Source organism: Panthera onca, chromosome B1 (genome assembly GCF_046562875.1).
Source record: "Panthera onca isolate mPanOnc1 chromosome B1, mPanOnc1 haplotype 2, whole genome shotgun sequence".
Classification (NCBI taxonomy): domain Eukaryota; kingdom Metazoa; phylum Chordata; class Mammalia; order Carnivora; family Felidae; genus Panthera; species Panthera onca.
Window position 1 is genome coordinate 131,970,988 of NC_138342.1, and position 19,290 is coordinate 131,990,277.

The 19,290-nt window shown below is 38.2% G+C and overlaps 1 protein-coding gene across 1 annotated transcript; it reads right to left on the minus strand.

Annotated features, from left to right (window-relative positions):
• Positions 1 to 1,664: 1,664 nt before the first annotated feature.
• On the minus strand, positions 1,665 to 9,778 carry FGA (fibrinogen alpha chain). Its single transcript, XM_060653955.3, has 6 exons — positions 9,654 to 9,778; positions 7,268 to 7,393; positions 6,619 to 6,802; positions 5,377 to 5,522; positions 3,329 to 4,787; positions 1,665 to 2,573 (listed from the first exon to the last, which is right to left on the minus strand). The coding sequence occupies exons 1-6, from the start codon at positions 9,705 to 9,707 to the stop codon at positions 1,852 to 1,854; spliced, it is 2,691 nt and encodes an 896-aa protein (XP_060509938.3). The 5' UTR covers positions 9,708 to 9,778; the 3' UTR covers positions 1,665 to 1,851.
• Positions 9,779 to 19,290: the final 9,512 nt, after the last annotated feature.

Consider the following 19,290-nt stretch of genomic DNA (forward strand, 5'->3'; position numbering starts at 1 on the left):
TTAAAATTTTTATTTACTTTTGGGAGAGAGCAAGCAGGGGGCGGAGCACAGAGAGGGGGACAGAGGATCTGAAGCAGGCTCTGTTCTGAGAGGCTGACAGCAGCAAGCCCACGTGGGGCTCGAACTTTCGAACCCTGAGATCATAACTTGAACCAAAGTTGGATGCTCAACTGACTGAACCACTCAGGTGCCCTGAAACTTCTTTTATTTCTGAAAAAATTCTTCTCTGATTATTCTAATATTTGGAGGTGTATTTGTATCAAGGATTTTTTAAATGTTTGTTTCTTTTGAGAGAGGCAGAGAGTGAGAGAGAGAGAGAGAGAGAAAGGCAGGAAGAAAGGGAGACAGAATCTGAAGCAGGCTCCAGGCTCTGAGCTGTTGGCATAAATCCGACATGGGGCTCAAACCCACAAACTGCGAGATCATCACCTGAGCTGAAGTTGGCTCCTTAACCAACTGAGACACCCAGGCACCCCAAGGATTTTTAATTGCATGTAAGAAAATGCAAGAATTCTGGGGCTTCATATGTGACTCATTTGTAAGCCACTGTGTTCATCTTCTGTCTGCCCTCCAGGCTCTGGCCCCTGTTCCTTTACTGCCTGCCTGCTTGCTTCCTTCTTTCTTTTCTTCTTCTTCTTCTTCTTCTTCTTCTTATTATTATTATTATTTTTTTTTTTTTTTCTAGGATAAAGGAAGCTGTTACACTGGGGTAGAAACTGTGCAAATGAAAGCAACGTGCCAGGGGCCCAGGGTGCTAGGAATATTTTAATACCTTTTCAAATGTAAATGGAAACTACTTCTCACTAGAAAGAGATTTGAGTTAAAGATTGGGGGCTGGAGGGTTACCTGGGTGGCTCAGTCGGTTAAGCAAGGTTAAACAACTGACTCTTGATCTCAGCTTAGATCATGATCTCACGGGTTGTGAGGTTTGGGAGATGGAGCCCTGCATCGGACTCTGCACTGCCTACTTGGGATTCTCTCTCCCTTTCTCTCTCTCTGCCCTTCCCCTGCTCGTGTTTGCGTGATTTCTTTCTCTTTCTCAAAATAAATAAACAAACATTTAAAAAAAAAAAAACGGGGGACAGGAGCCAAGTCCGCGAAGAACAATGATAAAACTGACATCAAATAAAATACTGGCCAATGTACATATATTGAGTTTATGAATTCAACATATAGTAATAGTATTTTTTGAATGCTTTGTAAATATTGAAAGGATTTTAAATGCATTTTTTCATGCCATGTGTTTTTGAAAGAAATCTGTTAGACTCCAGGGAAAAAATTAAGTAGGCGTTATGGTCTTCATTGAAAGGCTAAAAAAAACAGATTTCTATTACTATTAGGAAAAAATGCTTCTCCTCTCTTCCTGGATTTGCTTGCTAACAGAGATGATGAACATACTTCATAATCTGTAAGTTCCTCTACAAAGTGCAGCCATTGTTTAATTCAGTGATTTGTAACTTAAAGTATCGGTTTCAACCTATTCATACAAAATGGATGAAATAACTTTTTTACTTTACAATGGCCCTTGAATGGTGCGGGAGAGGAGTTCTCAAAACAACACCCTTAAGGGTTGCAGAGAGGAGCATCCATCTGACCCCTTCTTCATGATGTATTGAATGTTCCTTGGTGTATCCTTACAGAAATGTTAAAACCCACGGAGCTACTTTAAGGGTAAAAAAACTCATATAATTTTATTTTTTAAAGTAGTAAAATGTCTCAGTTACATTTGGATACAGTACAAAGAATAATAAAATAGCACCTGTGAATTTTTTAATAGATTGTAAAGAATCTTGACTCCTTTATCTTCCTTACTCTTTCTCCACTTCACTAAACAAAGAAAACCGATTACTCTCACTTCTGCTCCGTGTGGGTCACCAGGGGCCTGATTTTCATGCGAACAGCCCTGAGGGAATAATCTGCACCTCTGAAGGGAACCCAGACCACTCCATTCTCAATCTCATAAGGACTGTTGTTCCTTGGGTCATAGGAGCCCCCAGGGTAGTAGATGCCATTGAGATTGGCTGCTTGGCAGCTGTTGTACCACCAACCTCCTCCGTAGACTTCTGCACAGTTCTCTTCCCACAGGTCTGCATCCCTGTCATAGGTGCTGAACTGCATGCCAGCATGAGAAGTATACTCTGTTCCTTCCTCTACGGAACCCTCAATCAGAGCATCGCCTGCTGTGCCCTCATAGGAGGAGACCTGCAGGGGATAGCCTTCTGCCTCAGAGCCTACCCTCAAGTGATATTCTGCATAAGCCAGATTCCCAGCCCAGTCCTCTAATTCAACCCGAAGGACAGAGCCCCTCAGGGTCAGTAAGTGGAGGTATTCATTGCCTAGCCAGAATTCTCCTTCCCCCTTGTCATCCAGACTGCCGAAACCTCTCTTGTAGTCTTGCCAGGTCCGGTTAAAATTCAGTGATCCATCCATTCTTTGCTGGATCAAAAGCCATCCTCCCAAACTGGTCTCTTGATCACAATAAACAGAAAAAATCTTACTGGATCCGGGTAGCTTGATATTGAAAATACCACTTTGGGCACCTGCAGGATGTGTTTGGAGGACATCATCACAGTCTAAAAAAAAAATTAAGCTGGTTGGAAGAAGTTACTCTCATTTAACTTTACAAAGATAGGCATGGCCCAGATTAAATGAAGGCAGATACTGCCTTCCTTTTCCTTCCTTCCTTCCTTCCTTGCTTCCTTCCTTCCTTCCCTCCCTCCCTCCTTCATTCCCTCCAGGGGGAAAGGATGCACCTACACTGAGATGGAGATTAAGCAAGTAAGCGACATTTATACCTACAAATTGCAAGGGAGATGTTCCTCAATGGATTTGAAATTTTACTTGCACGTACTGATAATAGCAAGTAACCAGCAACAATATTTAAGCATCATTTAGTGCTAACTTGTTTTTAACCTGACCTTAATGTCAACTGAGACACACACTTAAAATATGATTAATAAATTGGGTGACAATTCCAACAGGACACATTTTGAATGGTGAAAGAATTCGGCTAAACAAATTTAAAATCGAGTTTCAGAGGGATTCATTCATTCATTTAACATGTTATTTATTGAGTGATGACTCTCGGCACTGTTAGGCATTTGGGAATACAGAGATGAATAAGATAGATAAAGTCCCCGCCCTCCTGGAACTTACAGTCTAGTGCCAAAAAATAAAAAATAAAAACAAAAAACCAAAAGGTGTCATTTCTATAAGGTGTAATAGAGGGCTAGGGAAGAAGTTCAAGGTGCTATGGGAGGCACTGCGGGAATAGCGAACTTAGTCTAGGGGGTCAGGGAAGGCTTCCCCAAAGGAGAAGTGTGGATACCTCTGGCAGGGCGAGCTCTAGCATGGCCTCTTTTGGTGGTATACGCTCCTCTGAGGACTTCGTGTTCCGCTTCACTTCCGGCCTCACCTGCCACTTTAAAGCCCTTGCTTTCAAATGCGGAGTCTCCTCTGGTGTAAGTCTTACTAGTGCTTACCAACTGTTTGCTGTGAGTTGAAGTTTTACCACCGGAAGGGAGCTCGTGTTCCCCTAAGTGCGTGAATATGTCAGATTCCGAGCCCATACTTTCAAACTCTCTTAAGGTAGGTGTGAGTACACTCGAAAATTTGCTTCCAGTTGAGGCAGATTCAAAGAAACTCGCCAAGTCAGGGTGTCTAGAATGGAGATCCCCTAGGCTACCAGGAAAAGCATGGGACAAGTCACAATCAGAACCATCTTCGGAGTTTACCACTTCTTTGATCACTTCTTTGCGACCATCAGGACCTATAACTGTCTTAGTGACAGTTTTAGAGCATGAACGACGAGTGGTGGTCGTGCTACCAGAGGTGACCTTCTCATTACCAACAAGAAGCTCTTTATCTCCTTTAGAAGTGACCAGTTTGCCCGTGTGGTACTCTTTCTTTGTCCCTGGAGATATACTTCCTGACACATCTTCAAACGTGTCCCACTCTTGCTTGGTAGGCCTGGTGTCCCCATGCCCTAAGCTATCTGGCCTAAAACTTCCAGGCTGAGGAGTTCCAGAGCTCCAAGAGCCGCCACTGCCAGTTCCAGTGCTCCCAGAGCTCCAAGAGCTGGCACTCTCCGTGTGCCAAGTACCCGCACTGCTAACTCCAGAGCTGCCGGCGTTCCAGGTGCTGCCACTGCCAGGTCCGGAGCTCCCGGGGTTCCAAGCGCCTGAGCTTCCAGGTCCAGAGCTCCCAGGGTTCCAAGCGCCCGAGCTTCCAGGTCCGGAGCTTCCAGGTCCAGAGCTCCCAGGGTTCCAAGCACCTGAGCTTCCAGGTCCGGTGCTCCCAGGGTTCCAAGCGCCCGAGCTTCCAGGTCCGGAGCTTCCAGGTCCAGAGCTCCCAGGGTTCCAAGCACCTGAGCTTCCAGGTCCGGTGCTCCCAGGATTCCAAGTGCCAGAACTTCCAGGTGTGGAGCTCCCAGGATTCCTAGGGCTTTCAGGCACTGATCCCGTTCCATGCGCTACAGAGTCTCCTGGGGCATTCCCATCTGTACCAGACCTCTCTAACGTTATTTTCATCTGCTGCGTTTCCATGAGTGCCTTCCACTCTGCAGGGGCCTTCTGAAGCTGGTGCTTGTACTCCCCAGGAATCATACCTGGAGCTGTGCGCATTTTCAGCTGTGGTAAATATTGCGTATCTCTAGAGGGAAGTAAGTCTTTGGCAATGACTTGCTCAAGTTGCTTCTGCTGATCTTCGTAGTACTTTAGATCTGTCCTACGTTCTAAAGCCCTACTGCACGAACCTTGGCAAGATCGGATCTTAATATCAATGTCCACCTAGAGAGAGGGGAAGAAAGATAAAGAAAAGAGGCAGATATAAATAAGGAAAATTATGTCTATTGAGTTCTTCGCATTTAATTTATTTTTTGAAAACTGGTTTCATTTCTTTACTTGGAGACCTACCAATCAATTCTGTTTTTCATTTATATCATACCCTCAGCGGAAGAGATGTGGGTATTGTAAGGTTTGCCTGGATAAGCAACAGGAGCTATTTGGATTCATCTTAGTCTTAAAATAGATAAAGAGTAAGGTACTATTCCCTCTGAAAGGAAACACTAATGAATTGAGCCTCAGTGAGACTCAGATTGAAGATTCAGAGGCACAGTGGTGTCAGAGCTTTGCAACAAGACAAGCAGGGATTTAATATTTGCTTTTGAAATTTACTGTCTATGTATCCTTGGAAAATGTACTTAATATCACTGAGCTTTTTTTTTTTTTTCATCTGTAGAGTGGGGAAATAATACCTACTTCATAGTCGGATAATGGATATAACACCTTGCTCTACATACAGTAGACATTCAATGAATTTGCTTCCTGCTATTCAAAAACAAGGAAATTCTGGTGGCAGAGCCACAAAGTTACTCACCTCCAGTCGTTTCATATCTATCAGTTGATCCCTGACATTTTTCTGCAGAAGTTGGATATGCTGTACTTGTTCCAAGACTTTGCGCTTCAGCATCTCAATTCTGCTTCTCAGATCTTCTGACACTTGGCTAAATGTATTATCATTGTCTGAAAAAAGAAAATATGGATATTGAAGTATCTGCCAAGTGCTTTGCTTATAATAGCCAGTAAAGAAGGAAACTTGCTTATAAATATCCTCCCCTTTTAACAATAATTTGTTCTCTGGACATTTTATTTGCGAGTTCCAAATCTGTTAGGCATTTTTAGACAATGTTATGTCCTTTAGTCATCCATGGCTGTCAGTTAAGATGCCCTACTAGCAGTTAGTAATTCAAATAGATGCAGAAGAAAAAATTTGGAATTTTAAAGATGTAATTAGGAGATTAAATAGTTTGATCACATTTCAATTATTTCATCATATCCTTAGCCAAGAGACTTAAACATATTCATGGATTTTCTTACTGAGAAGTTTTTCTTCCAACCTATCCATTTGAAATTGTTCCTAAGCTTTTTTATTTACTTATTTATTATTATTTTTTTTAGGTCAACATGATCATTCACTTGTCATTATTGTGGTTGCACCATTGGCATTAAATTAGTTAAGTGTCTTCTAAAGATATAGAGAATTACAGCAAGGCTTCAGTAACTGGAGCCTCAGTAAACTTGCTTCCCATGCCCAGAGGAAATCGAGTGTTTCCTAGTCCTAAGGCTTAGTCATAGTCCTATGAGAAAGAACATGGCTCTATATTTTGAATTAACCAAACCAAACAAAACATAAAGAGCTTGGTGGAGTCTGTGGATTGAACTCCTAACTCCATCACATGATAGCTTTGTGTCCTTGGTTGAGTCTCATGATCTCTGTTTCCTCCTCTGTAAGATAGAAACAAAAATATCTACTCAAAAGGTTGTGCTCATCGTATTTTCAGTATATACTCTTAAAAAAGAGCACACTTAAAGTCTACTCTTCACTACCAAATTCTGACTTTGTGACTGTAAACAATTCTAAGCTAACCTTTTTTATGTTATAAAAATAACAAAAAGAAGCCCCTCCTTAAAATTTAGGAATATCATAAAGGCACGTGTTTCTATCTTAAGTACTTTGGGATAAAATTGAAGTTGCCATAAGGAGACAGAATATTTATTTAGGGCTATTGTTGTTTTGTTGTGTGCTATAAAGTGAAAGCACCAAATCTGTAATGCTTACTGTTACCGGTGGCAAAATCCCCTCTCACAAGTTCCATTACATTCCCTGTCAGTGAACTAGAGTCCTTATTGTTCTTCTGATAATCAAATAGTGAATTTTTGAGCTTATTAATTCTGTTTGTAAAATCTTGATTGACTTCATCGATTAACCCTTTCATCCTGCAGCCAGAAGGGCATTTGTAGTTCTGGAAGTGAAGAGAAAAAAATTACATTAAAGGTCTGTATCTTGGATCCAGTATAATTTTGAAGGTTTCCATGCAGCCCCCATTGCTCCCCCCCCCCGCCCCCACCCCAATATCTTTAGATCATCTATTGACTTAAAAGTAGTTTAAGAGGACTAGTCATAGGTCATAGAGAAATACTGGAATGAGGGTTCACTTAACCATAAAATAGCCACCAGAAAATCTTGAGGCCTGAACATGCAACTAAAAACCAATCTGTTAATCCCACTAATGACCTAGAGTTTGAGAGGTAATTTAAATAGTGCTTTCAGAGTGAAGTTGCTTTCCATTTGTCTTCTTTAATTTGGCATGTAATGAGCTATTAGATTATTTCCCACTGGAAAAGTTTTCTGGGACCTACTGGGCCAGCCTGTGCACAATTCTAGCACCACAGGGAAATTTCTCCCACTCCCTATGCCAACTGCTCACCCAGTCTTCATCAGAGCAGAAGGGCCAGTCTGTCTCTTTGCAGGCAGAGTGATGTCCTTCCACAATTCTTGGGCCACGCACACCTCCTCCTTCAGCTATAAATTCACCTTCCTGGACATTTCCAGTCTTTAAGGATTCATTCATACACACAAAAGAGAACAACATTAGGCAGATAGGAGAAGACACCAACATGCCTGTAAATCCCAATTAGGGGGAAGGTTCTTACAGAGATTAAGAACACCAGTTTGGGGCATCTGCAAGCTTCAGAAATCAAGCTTTCTTCGATTTTGACTGAAAACCCTAACACCCATTTCATGGAGTTGCGGGAATTAAAGGAGATAAGGTGAAGACATTTTTTAACTGTGTTTGAGACAAAACAAGCATTTAATAAATGGTAGGAGTTTTAAAGGATTTATTATGTAAGGAAAATTATTTGAATCTACAAAATTAGTTAAAATTTACATTTTCTCTATCAGTAATGTCTACAGATAGAAAGATAATTGAAAAATTCAGAGTTCTTTATCCTGTAATTTCTGTTTCAGTAGGAAAAAAAAACAAACTATCTTAGCTTAGTGTCTCCTTCAAGTTTCTACTTTGACCCTATGGGTCTATTATTTGAGCAAATACATACCAAAGATACAAAGACGGCCAATTCAGACTGGGAAATGTTTTTTAGGTTATCCACTCATGTAATAAAATTTCCTTTTTATTTGTAAAGAAAAAGAGTAGACTGAAAACAAAAATAATGGTCCATAGCTGACTTTTTTGAATACCTTCTAATTAGAAATATAGATTTAAAAATTTTCTATGGTGATCTATGAGATAAAATAAGACATAAAAATATTCTTCCAGGGGCGCCTGGGTGGCTCAGTTGGTTAAGTGACTGACTTCGGCTCAGGTCATGATCTTGCAGTTTGTGAGTTCGAGCCCCGCGTCGGGCTCTGTGCTGACAGCTCAGAGCCTGGAGCCTGTTTTGGATTCTGTGTCTCCCCCTGTCTCTGCCCCTCTCCTGCTCATGCTCTGTGTCTCTCTGTCTCTCAATAATAAACATTAAAAAAAAAATATTCTTCCAACAGGACTTTGTATCAGTTAACATGGGTTTTAAGTTTTAACTATGTTTATTTTGTATCACCAACTTACAAGGATTTTGCTATAACTATTTTAATCTCAGATAGTTTATTCTTTTTTTTTTTTTAAATTAATCTCTACACCCAACCCTGATATCAAGAGACACATGCTCTGCCTACTGAGCCAGCCAGGTGGCCCAGAGATAGTTTATTCTTATAATTAGTTAATATTTGCTGTCTCATTTGAAAAATAATAATAATAATAATTCAAGCAATCAAGGACAGTTTATTTTAAGGAACAAGTATAATCTCTTTAAGAAATAAAATTATGAATTCAAACATACTTCAAAATAAAATGGTACAACAATAAAAACAAGCAAAAATTAAGTATTTATGCCAATAGGTAAAAATAACCAAAAACGTATGCATTATCCAAAATAACCATGTTCACAAATGAGGTTAGTCTTATTTTCCATAAAATTTTCTACTTATTAGTTTACTATAAGGAAGACAATTAAGTTAGAATCCCTCCTTAGTTTTTTCTACTCTGGTAACAGGATATGAGTGGTGAAGAGAAAGAAATAAATTGGAATAATTCATAGCCTGAAAGTAACAAAGTGTCTTAAACACATTTGTCACGTTTTTATGAGACCAAAGTGTTTCAAAAGCTTGTAAATTGAAGTCTTCTGTTCTATAGATCTCTGGAGTCAAACTTTAGAAATTATTGCAATATTTAATAACTATTTTAAAAGATTGCTTCCCCAAAAGCATCTTGCCTTCTCAGTTACTCTCTTCTGATTTTGCTATGTCATATGTTTTCAAAGACAACTAATTTGCTTTTCTTTTTTTCTCAAGAAACATAAAAAACACCTTTCAGAAAAACTATATTAAGCCACTGTTCTGCTTATTATGGACAAATAGCAATAAATTAACAATTAGGTTTTAAAAACTCTTATCAGAGGAATGTTTTGTTCTGTTACCTAGCATTAACTATCCTTTATTGGAACAAAGATGGCAAAGATTTCTTCCCTTCAAACAAACAATGTTGTAAGACTGTGTTTTACAGATGCTAGAGTTTCCCCTATGAATTTCTGTACTTTGGTCCAGCTAAGCCTCCCTCTTACTCTTGAGGTCTCTGGCTCATCTAGGAACTTGCCTCCATGGCCTAAAACTGATAAAGCTAACAGTGTGTTAGCATACATAAGCGTGCTAGGACACACAGTGTGTGAGGACATGCATAAGGCTGACTCAGACCTGCAAGTTCTTTGTGGAATAAACATCAGAGAGAAAACAAGAAGAGAAAATAAAGGTGACCATACCCAGACTGTGCCCACCACACTCAGGGCCAGGCAAAAGATCTTCAGGGAAAACATCTTTTCTAAGGGTGGGGCTGAGTCTTGAGGAGCACTCCCGCTGAAAGAAAGGAGGACAGCCTCCACTCCTAGTTCCCATCGTATTTAAATCTGCAAGGAGGTCTGATTAATCATTATCTTTGTCCTGTTTAGACAGTCGATACGCACTCCTACATCCCTTGCTCCTTCTCTAAGGTTGGTGTCCTAGAAGTTCTTGCTCAATTCTCCCAAGCTTGTTTGCTTTTGATAAGTTGTTGCCAAGGTAGAAGCAATTCCAGGATGATCTCACGTTCCAGGAACAGGATGACTTCAGAAATGCAAAAGGAAACATAGGAAGCCGTACCTCTATACTTGAGACTTGAAAAAGTACGGAGAGTGGCTGAGGCAGACTAGCAGTAGCCTGTTGTGAACAGAGTTGGCAAATGATGTTTCGCTTTATGTAGGAATTATGGTTGGATGATCTGACTTTTAAAAAATTACTTTGGTGACAGGCTGTCCCTGCAGTCTTTCTGTAAGTTACCTTGAACAGATTAGTTTCCTCCATCGAAAATGGTTAAGACAGTAGCCCCTGGAACCAAACATCTTAGGTCCATAATCTCAGTTACACCATTTCCCAGCTCTGTGCTTTTGGACAAATTACATGTTTTTATGAAGAATAAATGAGTTAATCCTTGTAAAGCCCTCAGAGCAGTGATTGCCACATAGTAAGTACTGGGTCAATGTTAACAATTATTGAAGAACATAAAGTGCATGAAAAATATCATTTTCTTTCTGTGTCTATTCCTTTGGACTTGCCAGTTTACTTTCCCTGCTCTTCATCTTCATGTGAAAGTTTTCCTTGGCCAGATTTAGCAAGCAAAAAAAACAGGATACCCAGTTAAATTTGAATTTCAGATAAACAACAAATGCATTTTAAGGTAAGTGTGTCCTGTGCAATATTTAGGATGTATTTATACAAAAAAAAAGTTTGTTATCAGAAATACATATTTAACTGAGCATCCTGTCATTTGTCTGATGAGCCTACCTTGCCTCAAATTGTGCTTCCTATGTGAAGTCAATTCTGATGATAGTAATAGTTAATATTTATTGAGTGTTTCCTAAGTGCCAGGCACTGTGCTAGAAAACACTTTACAGTGTACCTGATTTCATCTCTCCAATTGAAAGCAGTTTCTTGGGGTGCCTGGGTGGCTCAGTCAGTTGAATGTCCGACTCTTGGTTTCAGCTCAGGTCATGATCTCACAGTTCATGGGATTGAGCCCCTTGGGTTCAAAAGAAAATAAGGGAAATTATAAACTACTCAGATTGTGGGTAGATCTTAACATAGAATTGAATGAAAAAAATAATAAATACAATGAAGACCTTAGCAGTGTTTCTCTCTTTTTTTTTTTTGTAGTTTTTTAAAAAAAAATTTATTTATTTATTTTTTATAAACTTAAAAAAAAAAAAAAGAAATCTACTCATGAGAACATTAAAAAAAAAAAAAAAGCAATCTCTTGTTCTTCCATAGTGCAATACTTACAGGGGACCCTAGAGTCCCATCCAGGTTTTGGAAGGCAGTGATTCTATGGAATGTTGTAGTCACAGGCAATGACTGAACTGGCAAAATGCCAGGCATGGATAGAAGCTGGAGGCTTGACCTCTTTAGATGATTTTGTGTGCTTATTGAAAGTGTTCCATTTGGGAGGTGTGCACAGTCTATGGAAGAGAACACCCTGGTGGGCTTCAGGTGACTTAGTTGAACACAACCTAATTGAAAGTAAGTTAAGAGAAAACAGTCTGACTGAATGCCACTGCTCTGGGCCACATCAGGGCATTTCCAAGGCACCACCTTTAGCTTTTAGCCTTGCTGTTCCACAGTTCCCTCAAGTATCTGCACATCCAGGGCTCTTCTCAGATGACACTTTCTCAGAGAGACCTTCTTTAACTAGCTAACACAAAGAGCAGCCATACCATTAACCCAGTTTTGTTTTACTTCATAATATTTTATCACTACAGGATAATGTATATTTGGGAAGCTATTTGTCTATGTCTCCTTCGCACTAAGCTTCATGAGGCCAAGGCACACTGCCTAGTGCAAGGTCTGGTGGAGAGTAAATACTAGTAAGTATTTGTTAGAGGAATGGAAGGCTGCCACAGTGGCAGCACAGTATGGCGGAAGAATAATGTCCTTTGCAGAGAGTGAGATCTGGATTCTAGCTAAGTGACATGGACAAACTAAATTCTCTGAGCAGTTTACTTATCTGTAAGATGGGGATGGCAATATTTATATTGCAGAGTTGTTTTGAAGATTATGTAACATGGCATATATATAACATGTTGGATGTACACAGTAGGAGACCCAGAAATGGTAGCTTTTATTGTTCCTAGAATGTCCTAGTGCCACAGAATTGAAAGTTCCCGTGTTGTCTCTCAGTACCAGAATTTCCAGTAGGACTGCAGGACTGGGCACCAACCACGCTGGGCCCTCCACCCATGTATTACAACCTACGGAGAAGCAGGTTTTGCTTCACCAGGAAGCCATGAAGACAAACAGACAACAAATAATACAAGGAGTACCATTTTTTTTTATTAAAAATTTTTTTAATGTTTATTTTTGAGAGAGACAGACAGACAGAATGTGAATGGGGGGGGGGGGAGGCAGAGAGAGGGGGAGACACAGAATCTAAAGCAGGCTCCAGGCTCTGAGCCTGATGTGGGGCTAGAACCCACAAACTGTGAGATCATGACCTGAGCTGAAGTCGGATACTTAACCGACTGAGCCATCCAGGCATCCCAAGGAGTACCATTTTTTAAAAGCATGTGACAATAAGGATGTCTTTACAAGTATATAAATTGTGGGCAAAATCTGAGAAATTTCATTTCTTAAGCCATAACTTCTATAGTATTGTATTTTTCCCAGAGATGACTATATCCTAATTTTTTTAACACCAATGAGGGGGATTATTTATCCTCTTGAAATTAATATTATATTCCACAAATTACAATTATTTAATTGCAGGGATTCATATATTTGCTATCCTGTAACATCTGGCAGGCCTGGAATGTATATAATGTATGTAAAAAGAATAGAAATTCTACAGCTGTCATTATGTTTCAGGGCTTTTATTTTTTAACGTTTTTTGGTAAAATTTATTTTTGAGAGAGAGAAAGAGCATGAGTGGGAAGGGGCAGAGAGAGAGGGTGACACAGAATTCAAAGGAGGCTTCAGGCTCTGAACTCTCAAAACTTGCGCATGAAGAGTAACATATAGAGCCATTGTGTAAACATAACAAGTACAAACCAAACAAAACAAGACAAATCCTCAGCTTCCTTTTGAGTGAGATATTCGTCCTTCCCTGGGCTATATCCCAGGGAAGTAAGAGAACATTTCTTTCTTTACGCATTTATTCTACGTGTATTGAATTCTCAAGGCAGTTCACTTATTCCTTCATTTGTTTAACTGTAATAACCATTTACTGCATACCTACTACTTGTCAGCCCTGCATATGCTGTGTTCTTGAAATAGAAAGGCAAATGACGTGTGTATAGTTTTGTACCTAAAATTGGTGAAGAAATCAATATGTAGCTAAGAAGTTAAGCCATATAAAATTGCCATTGGGGCGCCTGGGTGGCTCAGTCGGTTAAGCGTCCGACTTCAGCTCAGGTCGCGATCTCGCGGTCCGTGAGTTCGAGCCCCGCGTCGGGCTCTGGGCTGATGGCTCAGAGCCTGGAGCCTGCTAACGATTCTGTGTCTCCCTCTCTCTCTGCCACTTCCCCATTCATGCTCTGTCTCTCTCTGTCCCAAAAATAAATAAATGTTAAAAAAAATTTTTTTAAATAAATAAATAAAATTGCCATTTTTGTAGGTCCAAATGATAAATATGTGCAGTTTCCCATGGCTTAACCTAATACAACACGAAAGGAAAAATTCTGTGATGTGTATTCAAAGTACTGTTAAAATACAGAGCAGAGAATCATCTCTGCATTATTTTCTGTTACATTTTGTATAAATGTTCCTTAAGATATCTGGTTTAATTCAGGTCTAAAAATTCAAGATGCTTCTGAAAAATATTCGCTATGTCTTCTAGCATAAATCTGTATGAATCTGTGTGCATTTATTATTGTCCTAATAACCAGAAGACAATGTTGCTTTGACAGGACATATTTTATCAAAACAATATTAAATGCACAGTTAGAAAGTACTAAAATTAATTTCTAAAATTTGAAACCCTTGGATTGTAAAAATTTAGGCAATTCTGGTACTTCACAATACTCTTTCCGGTCCTCTGCCTCAGGTTTTACAGCAGTGACTAATCTATAAAGGAGTCACTGGAAAACACTGGCAAGGCTGCTTAGCTTTGTGTACCTGATCTTCTCTCTTTGTCTACTGAATTTCAGGGCTGTTGCAAAAGTTTTTTAACCAAGCTGTTTACTGTGAAAGGTGAATGAGTTGTTGATGATAACATGTAGGAGTAACTAATGGCACTTTTACTTTTGGAACTTATCAGTACCCTGATGGTTCCAAATAGTTTCCCTAGCAATTATAGCTCTAGAGAAAAGATGGGGATTTCCTTAAACACACAGAAATGATTCTGAACTGGATTTATAAAACGGAGGAGGGGGCAGGGGAAGAGCTTTCCTTGATCTTTGATTCTGTCACACTGCCTTTCTCTTTAATCTCCTTCGCCAGGAAAGAAATCTACTTTATTTGTTAAAATTGAACTGTTTCCAGATTAATAGCCATGTAATTGAATAGTTTCTTGGTATTTTTGAAAGTAAATTTTATAATGTTCCAATAATAGATTAATAATTCTCTCTTTGTTATGTTCTAATGCATTATTCTCACAGTCTTCTGCTTAAGCACTTTTAATCAAGTTTCCACTAAAGTAGTTCTGAGTGTGTGTATGTGTGACACGTGTGTATGTGTGAGTGAAGCAGAGAGGGAGGAAGAAAAAGAATGAGAAGAAAGGAGGGAGGAAGGGAGGGGAAGGAAGAAGGATGAGTGAAAACGAGGCCCCTGAATTTTTCCCATTGCTTTACTTCTTCTCATTTTTTGACTGTGTTTATCAATTAAATAATTCATTTTCAAGATAAATTAATTTTACTTATGATGTGCTTTACTAAATTTTACTGGATGTATCAAATTGTTTGCCTTGAACATGCATTAAAGTATATAAATACTATTTTTGAAAAGTTAAACCATTATACAAATGAATAATCAATTGATGTGTTAATATCACCAACATGGTCTCATCCTAATGTCATACACCTTAAATCCATTAAATTTGGCACACTTCTCTGCCGATTTCACTGTGGTTCTGTTAGAGATTAGCAAACAAGATGTATCAGTTGGTACTGATTTAATAATGATCTACTGAGATCTGGGGAAATAGCATTTGTAAGGAACTTAGATGTTCCTTAGCAAGAAATTATATGAAAAGTATGAGTAAATTTAATTATCAAGATCAATTTAATTCTTGGTGATTCCTATTGGAACCTATTTTAAATGGGTCTTTCTACAGTAAAACCAAGGCAATTTGAAGAACGCATTTGGGTAAATTTTTGCTTAGATAAAATTAAACAAAAAATTACTGAGAATAACAGCAGAGAAACTCAAGGTGGAGAACAGTTTACAAAATACTACCAGTATACCAGAATATACTCCTCTAAACAGTTGATGTCATGAAAAACAAGGACAAACTAAGAAATGGTTACAAAAGTTGACTAAAAAGTGGCAACTAAATGTAATGTTGTATCCTGGCTAGGATCCTGGAACAGAAATAAAGGTTAGTGTGAAAACTGGTGGAACAGAGGGGCACCTGGGTGGCTCAGTCAGTTAAGTGTCTGACTTCAGCTCAGGTCATGATCTCCTGGTCTATGAGTTTGAGCCCCTGGTCAGGCTCTGTGCTGACAGCTCAGAGCCTGGAGCCTGCTGCAGATTCTGTGTCTCCCTCTCTCTCTCTGCCTTGCACTCTGTCTCTGTCTCTCAATGTTTATAAAAATAACCATAAAAAAATTTATAAAAAAACTGGGGGAACAGAATAAATAGCGTGTGACAGGTAGGGAATAAGAACTACTAGAGTTGGTTTCTTAGTTTTGACAAATGAATCATGGTAATGTCCGGTGTTAGCGTTAGAGGAAACTGGGTGACAGGTACAGGGGACTGTCTGTAGTATCTTTGTAACTTTCCTGCAAAAAAATTACAAAATAAAATTATAAAATTTATAAAAGTTATTACAAAAGAAAAACATTGCTAAAAAATAACAGCAAAAAACATTAAAATTTTAAAATTATATTTCCAGACTTAAATGACGTTGGATTCAAATCCCATGCAGCAATACCAATCTTAGCAGCAAGAAAACAAAACAAAACAAAATAAAAAATTTGTTTTTGTTTTTATTTCTGAAGCAATTTCATATGTTCTCTCATTTGACCTTTACCATAGCTTTGTGATGTAAGGAGAGCAAGTTAGGAAGGAAAACATTGCCAGTCCAAGGTCTCTTAAACGTTAGGTCAAATTTTTTTTAAAGTCACACTTTAACTATTTGCCCCTGAGGATTTGAAAGAGACACTTTCATCACAGAGTGGAATCTGCCCTGCTATGTTTATTGAGGGGAAGTCAACACTTAGATTTATTTAGGGAGGTTTCCCATCCACAGCAGGTCATTTTGTGCTTTCAAAGTTGCCAGTAAAAGAAAACCCGTGAGAGGATGGGAAATGAGAGTGAGGGCCAAGAGTACTGGAGTTTGGATTTGGGAATCTCATTTTTGACCTAGTTGTAAACCTGATTAAATATCATGATCCAGAATTTATCTCAGTTTGTACCTTCAAATATTTCCCAATTAAATTGAAACAAGCAAAAGCTTGAAATTGTGCCAGACAGCCTTCCCAAAGTCTTTCCAACCTGACACAGAGGAGTGTTCTACAAGTCAATGGTCAAACCTACTATGAGTACTCGTAGTTGGCCATGGCTATCGGGCCATTGGGATCAAGGCTTATGTTTATGAGGCTGATGACTGTATGTCTTTAGTTTGTTTGTTTTTCTCCTTAAGAGAAAAAATATTAATACTCTTCTGGTGTGTAGACCATTGTTGGAGAATGACTATGATTTATGTACACTCTTATGGGATCAATTAATTCTCTGATAATTTCCTCTGTCCCAGAATAATAAGTGACTCTCTGAAGAACCAATATCATGGAGCACCTGGCTGGCTCAGTCTGAAGAGCTTACAACACTTGATCTTGGGGTTATGAGTTCAAGCCCCACATTGGATGTATAGATTACTTAAAAATAAAATCTCAAAAAAAAAAAAAAACAAAAAACTAAGAACTAATATCAAGACTATGTTCTCTGACCATAATGCAATAAATTTAGATATTAATTAAAAATAGATAATTTTAAAAAACCAAGTAATATTCACTTTATAACCCTTGGGTTCAAAAGAAAATTAAGGGAAATTATAAACTACTCAGATTGTGGGTAGATCTTAGCATAGAGTTGAATGAAAAAAATAATAAATACAGTGAAGCAGTGTTTCTCTTTTTCTCCTTAGCAGTGTTTCTCTCTTTTTTTTTTTTTTGTAGTTTTTTTTAAAAAAATTATTCATTTATTTATTTTGAGAGAGAGAGAACACGAGCAGGGGAGGAACAGAGAGAGAGAGAGAGAGAATCCCAAGTAGGCTCTGTGTTGTCAGCACAGACCCTGATGTGGGGCTTGAACTCAAAAACTGTGAGATCATGTCCTGAGCCAAAATTAAGAGCTGGACACTTAACCAACTGAGCCAAAGGACCATTTTATTAAATATCTAAACAATCACAGACCTATTAGATTATAAAATGAAATAAAAATAATTACTAGAAAAATGAAATTTAAAAAAGGATGTATAAAATATAGGCCCAAATTTCTATTATTAGATTCCAAAGATATAAAATTACATTTCAGTGACTATAATCAGAGCAAAGATAATATAGGAAAAAATGTTTCTACATTAGAAAATCCTTAATTTTTCTACCTATCTTAACATGGACCAGTCACAAAGAATTTGGGGACCAGCCAGATAATACTAATTTATAACACAGTGCCTTTTATATAATTTAAAAATACATAACACAAAAGAATAATTCATGATTTATAAGAATGTATGCAAATAAACACATCAAATGAATTGAAATAATTGTCTATTAAGGAGACAAATGGAAGAAAAGGAAGTTTGAATAAAAGATTCAATCAAAAGAATGACCCAGCACAGATGAATGAGAATAGTGTACCAAGATTATGATTAACTCAGTCTCTGCCTCTGAGGGATATACACGCCCCCCCCAAAAGATACCTGAAATAATCTTTTCCATATTCTTGGTCTCTTTATCACCAACTTATTATTATCCATCTACTGTATCTCCTCTTACTATTTTTAATTCTTTCCCCTTCCCCAAACACTCTTTTGGAGCTACATCAAACTGATAAAAAACCATCAAGGAGCTATATTCTCCACAGGGTTACATGTGTACTTTGTTTTTCACTCTTATCAGCTGAATAACCAAAGCTCTCTACCATAAATACTTTGGCTAGTTTATACTGGTTAGAGTCCAGAGTCAAAAAGTTTAGATCTGGTCAAGTTCCCTAGTATGTTGTCTATACTTAATATTCTTCCTTTCTCATTCATTTTCAACCTACCTACAAATCTGAAACATAATCTTTACAACTACTAAGCATAAAGAGAATTGAAAAAAAAAAGCTACAGCACTTCAGAGGTAGATTTGAAAATCTTGATACTTGTTCATGAATGGTTATTCCAGCCTGTTGATGAAAGAACTCTGCCTTGTAGTTTCAGGAACGGAAGTCATGGTATCAGCACACCTGTACAAGACCTTCCTTTTTGGAAGCTTCCCTCTGCAGGGTTTTCAAACGGTGGGACCATGCATCTTTGCTTTGCACTTAGCCTGCCTATTTTGCAGTGACCTGAGTTTTTGCATGTCTGGGAAAGGGTTGAGTAAGTCACCTAATGATTTGAGCTGTGAAGAAAAATAATCTTTGTCTGTGAAGCCTCAAACTCTTCGTTTCACTTAAAAGTAGACTTTTTAAGGTTTGTCAAAATAATCCTTTCTATTTCTATTTATTTGTGGAGACATCATCCAACTGAGTCTGGAAGTATTTTTAATGCTTTATTTCTGAAACTGTAGCCCTTTGATAATTACCATCGAATATTAGTAACTAAACAAATAGGATTTTGTAGTTCATCTGTTTGTCTCCATCTCATTGGGTTTTAAAATTAACTTTAAATTTAATATGTACTCATTATAGCAAATCAAACAACACAGAGGTATATACAGAGAAAGTTAGAATCCCTTCTCTACCAATCATTCAGCCCCCCTCTAACAACCATTGCCGGTTTATCCAACATGCAGACCAATACATATTTGGGACACTCCCCAAAACAGGGAGCTCTGAAATGTTTTTGAAAGAATGTTATAATTGATATTTTAGAAGAAGCACTGAGTAAGTGATCATTTGAAAAATCAGAAAAGATTTTGGACTTCCTTATATGTATTTTGTGTTCTAGTATGTTTATTAAATTTTACATTAGATTGGTTGGGGAGAATAAATATGTACAAAGAATATGTACAT

Coding starts and splice junctions, on each gene's coding strand:
- FGA (XM_060653955.3), bottom strand. CDS start 9,707: ATGTTTTCCCTGAAGATCTTTTGCCTGGCCCTGAGTGTGGTGGGCACA. Junction 7,394..9,653: donor GTGTGGTGGGCACAGTCTGG/GTATGGTCACCT, acceptor GAATCCTTAAAG/ACTGGAAATGTCCAGGAAGG. Junction 4,788..5,376: donor TAGATATGAAACGACTGGAG/GTGAGTAACTTT, acceptor CCCTCTCTCTAG/GTGGACATTGATATTAAGAT.